General features: G+C 39.8%; 1 protein-coding gene across 1 annotated transcript in view; it reads right to left on the bottom strand.

Annotated features, from left to right (window-relative positions):
• Positions 1–1,022: 1,022 nt before the first annotated feature.
• LOC134142604 (gamma-aminobutyric acid receptor subunit pi-like) overlaps positions 1,023–7,531 on the bottom strand; it is a 41,805-nt gene continuing 35,296 nt past the window's right edge. Inside the window, exons 9-10 of the mRNA XM_062579886.1 lie at positions 7,036–7,229; positions 1,023–1,334 (exon numbers count right to left, since the gene is read on the bottom strand). Coding sequence (XP_062435870.1) covers positions 1,023–1,334; positions 7,036–7,229 — 506 coding nt within the window. The remainder of the gene's footprint in view (positions 1,335–7,035; positions 7,230–7,531) is intronic.

Here is a 7,531-nt window from a genome sequence, read left to right as displayed (position 1 = left end):
AATCAATAGTTTTTGTAATTTCTGTCACTGAAGTAACCAGAAATACTGTTATGCTTTTTCATCAAGTGTAACCATTTTCCAAGGTGGGTCATAATTTCATCTTTGTAAAACTTCCCATTTTCTCATTAAGAATTATTGTATATCCGGGGGTTTTCTTTTGAATTCAAGAAGTAAGCCTTTTCATCTTTAGGGGAAATTTTTAACGGCAAGTGACTCAAGAGGAATTTGCTAAGCTGAAAAACAAGCATATCAAATTTACCCTTTGGATAACTGTTACCCAGGCAGTTGTGACTGAGCAGAGCATAACCATCAGGATAAACGGCCGTATTCCATTAAGGACTGGCCAACACCCAAGCACATTCTCACTTGGGGAGAGCAGCTCTCTGGATCCAGGCTTTTTGTCTCCAGTCCATTTCTGTGTTCTGCATGCACTTATCCACAGAGATGCTCTGATGCCTATCACAGGTCCGTATAACGATTTAGGTAAGAGGCTTGATACAAATTTGTGATCTTCCAAAGATAATCATGTTGTTTGGTTTGTGTTGGTAGCCTGTGACTGCAAAACTGTTTTTTGCTATTAAGCAAAACCATTTTGATCTGCAATTACACGTTTTCTTACATAACAATCTGGAAAACTTATGCATTATTGACAAAGCTAGAAGGAATGCAATACTAAAAGCATGGCAGGAAAACAACACTGGCCTTATTTTTAAATGTATTCAACACAGTTCAGAAGCAAGCATAACAAAACTCTTATTTTACAAAGCTGACTATTAAATTAATAAAAAAGGACTTACTGGCCTTTGACAGATAGTACAATAAGGGTCAAACATGCCAAAAGGGAAGTCAATTTTGGATGACAGTCACTTAATAGAGGAAAAGTGAGCTAACAAGAAACTTGGTAGAAATGCTTGAAAAGATGACGTCCTTTCATATCCTTTCATCCTACTGCAATTTCCTCATTCTAGTGCAACTTCCCTTACTGTATCCACTTTCTAAACGTTTTTTACAAATTAAGATATTTAGAAATACAGATAATATACCCAATAAAATACATTTATTACGATGAACGATAATGGGAAAGAAAATCTGGCATAGTTGTCTATGTGGTAGGGATTTTTAACATGGAAACAATCAAAGATACAGAAAAGTCTTTTCATTACTGACATTGGTGAACTCCACCCACTGTGTTTACTTCTCTCCTTTTTCCCGCTGATGCTGGCTTTGCTGTTCTTGTTTGAATCAATCTTGTCCCTGTTGTCAGTGACATTGCAACTGTTAGCAACTGCTGCCAGTACTCCATTCCTCTCTTCCTCAGCCTCTTCATCCTCATCCTGATAGGAAACAAAACAGCACAGCAGGTACTTAAGTGCATGTTTCATTGCCTATTTACTTCACAACTGAGGCAAATAACAGGATTTTCTTATGAGTCTTTTTGTAGCTCACTCCTTGATTCTAAGGGTGAACATACACACGAGACAGCTCCTTTCAGCCTTCAAAGCCTCCACATACAGAAAAAACACACCAACTTGTACAACAGCTTACCGCAAAAGCTTTCCTATGACTGCAAAGCAAAGCTGGATTTGTTCACAAATGGCCCACTGAGCTTTGCTTAAGACAGCAGTAAATCCACAAGATGTGCAACAATAAGCTACCTGCTGCTTAGGGAAACACTGGTAAAGGTCCACATCTAGAAAGTGGATAAAATATAGCCCCAGCCTGGACATGGAGAAGCTGGGGGAGATGCCAGGGCAGTGGGTCAAGCTGGCTGCGCTCTGGACTGAGCATCCCAGAATTCAAGACACCTTCCTCTTGCAAAGCTGGCTGCTCTCTTCCCTGTGCTTCATGGTGAAATTTGATTTATTCAAAAAATAATAAATAAATAAAATGATGAAAAAAGACAATCATAGAGAGAAACAAGCCCCACAACTAATTCAGTGCTAAATAGCTTGTAGTGCTTTGTTTCAAGTCTGGAAACCCATGCTCTAAGTTCAAAGTTATGCTAAGGTTAAGCGCATGTTTATGTGCTTCACTGCATCAAGACAGCTCTTTGGAGAATGCTGTATAAGCCTTCTGGGGGGGGGTTGTTTCTTTGATTTGAAATGGCTCAGAGCCATGAAGTTCATGTATGAAATCTGCACCCTTTGAAGTTAGTGAAGCCCGTCTGTTACTGGCTCAGAGGACACAGGATTAAACATAAGCCGCAGTTCCATTTCTAAGTGCAAACTTTCTTGAAAGTTCTGGGGTACTTACTCTGGTTTGGGATATTGCAGCGATATCAGCAGATCAAGTCACAAAGTCTGGCTCCAACTTTGTATCTAAACTAAATCTAACTTTGAATAGTAGGAGGAGGGGTTGTTCTAGTTCAGGCAGTTCTACGTGTTTTCTTGAAGCTTTTTGTGATGCTTTTTTCACCTTCCAAATCAGTGGCATACAAGCAAGAAAAGAGTATAAATTTACTTCCAAAATGTACAATGGAAAATCCCTTTTCTCTGGCCAATTAGCTTCTTCCATTTGCATCATAGGAAGATATCGAGTAAACAAGGAGAAACTTTGCATTTTAGAAAAGTCAACACATGCATCCATTTAGAAATCTCACATCTATTAAAGACAAGGAAAGCCTATTATGCCACCTGACTGATCTCCATGCCAGCACAGAATTGCTCTTCTGCCCAGAGTACTTGTAAATGACACAGCTCTTGGGTCTTTCTTCATCTAATATTAGTAATACCCTTGAAAATTAAAGTGGAGCCTGGACAATGTCCTCAGACTGCTGCGCATCAGTGAAGCAGAACAGATGGAGCTAGAAAAAAATGGTTTTTATTGCTTTTCATTCCAATTTGTCAAAAAAAAGATCTTGTATATTTTATTTGAGAGAGATAAACGTTGCTGAACACAATGTGTCATCCCAAGAATACACTGACTACAAAACCTTGATCATTCTCCATCTAGCCTCCTGCAGGTATCTGCAAATTTTGCAACCAGAGGCCAAGATAAAAACCACTCTATAAAGCACAGAGGATCAATCCACAAAATTCCAGATGGAATCTTAAACAATCCCCAGGGTAGTACAAAACTCCAATCTGGAGTTTCACTCGGGGCCTAACCCCGGTACAAACACCCACCTCTTCCACTTCAAAAGGCTCGCGGGGCTCCGCAGAGCGCGCGGCTGGCGGGGGGAGGCTCGTCCGCAACGCGCCCGCCGCTTTGAACCAAGCCCCAGAGCCGCAGCCTCGCGAACGCGCTCGGCGCTTCAGAAGTTAATGAGGAAACCTGTCAGAAGAACCCTGATTGTTTTCCCAGTGTTCTCATTTCTTAGAAAAAAGAGCAAAACAACATCTATACTTCAAAAACGGCAGGATTTAGGACTGTCAGAGTCTATTTGTCTCTCGGGTAGGGCTGGCTAAAAGTTGTACAGAATTAGTTTTACTGCAGAGCATGAAAGGACATCGCGCACGTCCCATTTTTCTTTTCACGCAATTGCATGTGAACAATTCATAGGACACTGATGCTTTATTAGGTTGTCCTTTACTCCTTTCTAGTCCCCAAGAGCAGTTGTAACTTCTGTGGAAAATATCACCTATGGCGCATATGTACTTGATTGCCTACTGTGGTGCAGGGGATTGCTCTCTAGCAGAACTGGGATGTTTACAGCAAAATTTCTGTATCACACTGCTTGAAAAGAAGAAAGATTAGTACCAGAGAAGAACTGTACCTGCTATTTGCTAAACTACAGTCTTATAAATTGGGAATATCAAGGGACTTTCCATGTTGGTTGTGGAGAATTGAATGTGATGAAAGACTAAGCTGCTTTACATTTAAAATTTGGGCTGTAAGTTCAACCGTGGCTCTAATTTTAAATGTCATGCTATTTAGGTTTCTCCGGGTGCTGGCTCTCAATGTGCGAATGGCAGCTGAATGGCAGCAAGAAGGGATCTGTTTGGACACCAAATCAGTAGCACCCAGGAACAGTACTGTCTATCAGCTGAAAAGCACTGTATACGGCATGTGCTGCTGTGGCTCTTGTTTATACCAACTGAAGTGCCTGTTAACATCCAATAGCCCACAAAATTTAGGAAAGATGTCACTTCTGCTGAATATTATAGACATTCAAGATTAAAAACATCAAGCAAGAGTGCTGTAGTGCCTGGCATACCTGGAGTTTCTTCGGTGTTCGTAAAGACTGCACGATGCCTGCACAGAAATGGTCTTTCTACACTACTTTCTTTTCAGTTTGCAAACTTTTCTTCTCTCTGGCCAAAGGGAGGAAGCTTAGGTTTCACAAATGAAGTCCAAGCAGGATTTCTCTATTTCACAAAAGAACATAATTCACGCCCTTATATAAAGGGAAGAAACTCAGGATTTTGAAGAGGCAACCTCCCTGTTTAGGCAGTTTGTTGGGCTGTTGACATCAATGGTACTTTTTGTCTGAATTCCCTTGCAGCAGGTGGTTCTTCTGCTTTTGTCATTAGCTTTGAAGCTGTCTCCGTGGGTCCTGATTTGCAAGACACTGGAGATGCATGGATATGATGAGCTGTTTCACCAGCTTGTATTATTAGCTGGAAATCTCAAAGGCCTCAGAAGAACTTGGTATGCCAGTAGCCAACTGCTTTAAAGAGTAAACTAGACTGCAGTACAACTGATTTTCATACAAGAGGGTTACATTTTCAAAATGGTTTCAATTTGCCTTCTACATTTATTTACATAATTCTGAGTGCAAATTTTGTCAGCTTTGCATATGAGAATAACAAACTGAGAAGTGAGGTTTCTAATTACCTCATGTCCTTGAGAGAATATGGTAATGAAGGGAACAAATTCATGGAGAAGGTACTCACATAGAAATTAGTTAAGTACCTGCTGAACAGTGGCATGAGACTTTAGCTAGTGTTTCTGGCCTTGTAATATTTTGTTTTTTACTGTGAGAAATGAGAACTACAAGTCAGGTGTGCTCTACATGGAGCCCTGCTCAGTTAAAGCTTTACTGGATACAGTAAAAAAAAAGGGGACATGACAGGCATTTTCACTACTCTAAGGAATCTTTAGCTGATCTAGGACCAGTCAACTACCTTTCTGTTATGCTGATACTTGTGCTGGTGCTGCCAAGAAGTGAGTTGGATTAGCTTGCTGATTTAAGAGAAAACTAATTTTTTTATTGCTAGAGTAGTTTTCAGTCTGTCAGAACCCCTTGCTGCCTGATTTCCAGAACTGAGCAAAAGAGGAGGCTGGAAACAGGCCCGAAGTGATAGACTCACGATCTCAGTTACAAGTACACCATAAAACCGCGCTCTAAGTCTTTTTCCCTTCGTTGCTTTAGGATGGTGCCTCCACCCACTTCAGCGCATGTCTTCCAAGTCCATGAGTTTTCACGTCTGTCGCTCTGTGCCTTTCCCTCATCTGCGAGCACGAGTATCTGTGCTTGATAACAGCAGCTAATGTGAAGCACAGATAGGCTAAGGCAAGAGCAGTCATAAGGGCCTTTCACAGATCTGAAGATGCTTAGTCCTCCAAACACTGAAACACTTCACTTTCTTACCCAACACCTCCCATTAAACTGTTTTTTTTTTTCCAGTCCATGAGAAAAACAAAAACCATTTTCTTCACCATGGTATGCTCCGAGGGAGAAGTCCCTAAATGCTTCCATGCCAAGAAAAACGACATTCAGATTTCCTACTCAAATTCACATCCAGATCCAGCTTTGGCCCATTTTTAGACATTCCCTAGTTAGACGTATTTTGAAACCCACTGCTCAGCTCCGAGTCCCTTTTTTTCCCGAGTCCCTGCCATTCTTAGTATGCCTGGATCTGACGAGAGCTTTGTTTGAAGAAATGTCCCATAATCCTGTGCATTTATAGAGCTTATCTCGCTTTCAAATCACCAAAATCCCATGCTAGTTGCTAAGCTATGTAGCTATAAACAAACAAATTTTGGCTGATCTTTGTTGTTTTTAAGCTTCTCTATTTGAACTCAGTATCCTGTTTCTTGAACTGACTGAGGAGCTTTGATTAAGCATTTGTGATACTCTGTTCTAGCTTAGCTCAAATTGTTAAAGAACTTTTTTTTCTATTTATCCCCATAGTAATCAAATTTCTTCCTGTACTTTTCATGTTATTCTCATGTTCCAGACTTTGAGAAAAATAGTAACTTTTTTCTAATTATTCAGAAATTTCATAAATCTGATTAAAATTTTCTTTTCTAGCATGCATATTAGACTCGGCTCTATAATTAAAATCTATAAGACAATCAGCTTCCAATTTTCTTGTGCTTTCCTTCTCAGTGCTTGCAAAAGCGGTGCTAAAAACTGCAATTGGAGGATGAAACTTTCGTCATGAAACTTTCCTGAAATGCCTATGTTGATTTGAACGTTTTTATATTTTAAGTATATTTCGCAATATCTGCGAGTTAGAAGGTGGTTCACATCATGCGAGTTTTCAGCCCACAGTTCTGGCTAGCTCACGACAGCATCAACAGTGCTGCTATAACAACGGTGCAGAACAGTGAGTCAATCTGAGTTTCAGCTGCAGCTTTTGAGAGAGAGGACATAAAGGCAGAAGGCTACAGGCACCTACCTGACAGATCTAACGCATTAAGCTGTCTGCTAGCACACTGACTGATGTACCATGCATGTGCAGAAGGTTTCATAAATGGAATAAGATACAATTTTTTTTCTGTCTTGCAATAAAACTCAAACCATACCACAGCAGTCAGACTTCTGAACTGCAAAGATGCCACTTGTCGGGGAGAAGACAAGTGCTTGTGACTTTTGTGATATAGCTAACATGATGTTTGATAAATGGCCATAAAGTTCATGCCAGAAAACAGAATCATTATGGAAGAGCATTTCAGTTTGCCATGTCTAATCTTTTTGGAAAAGTTCTAGGCATATAATTTTTTTCCCTCAAAGTTATAGTGTTTTCACTCTCCTGATTCTAAAATATTAAATTCTTTAAATGTATTTACCATTAGTACTAAGTAAGAGGATTCATTCTCTTTAGCAGAAGACACTGAAATCTGTTCTGTAGCACAATGATAAAATACCTTTTTAAATTCCTTCAAAGTGGGTTGATGTAGAGTGCAGAAATGAGCCACAGCATATTCCAGCAACGCTCCAAAGATGAAACTAAAACAGATACCAAGGTACACATCAATTGCCTTAATAAAGCAATTAGCGTTAGGGAGTGAAGTTCTGGCTCCCATCATAAGCGTTGTCATAGTAAGGACTGTGGTGACACCTGTGGAACACAAAATACACTCTGATAAAATGAGGAATGCAATGGGGCCCTCAACTACATCTCAAAAGCTGCAAGATAATTTTGATGAGTTTTGTGAACTTCCAATATGCCACAGTATCTAATATGTCATGTTTGGGAAATAAAACTTTTAAATGCATTTGTAATTCTGAAGATACAAGTTTGAAAATGCTCCCAAAAATGAGCTGAGAGTACTGGAAATTAACATGAGAGAGATTTTTAGGCCACGTGATATTTGCTATTACTGCATTGTTGTTATAATATTAAGCAAACTCTCCCTTTAG

This window comes from Rhea pennata, chromosome 7 (genome assembly GCF_028389875.1).
Source record: "Rhea pennata isolate bPtePen1 chromosome 7, bPtePen1.pri, whole genome shotgun sequence".
Taxonomy (NCBI): domain Eukaryota; kingdom Metazoa; phylum Chordata; class Aves; order Rheiformes; family Rheidae; genus Rhea; species Rhea pennata.
This window is presented reverse-complemented; position numbering and strand designations above follow the sequence as displayed.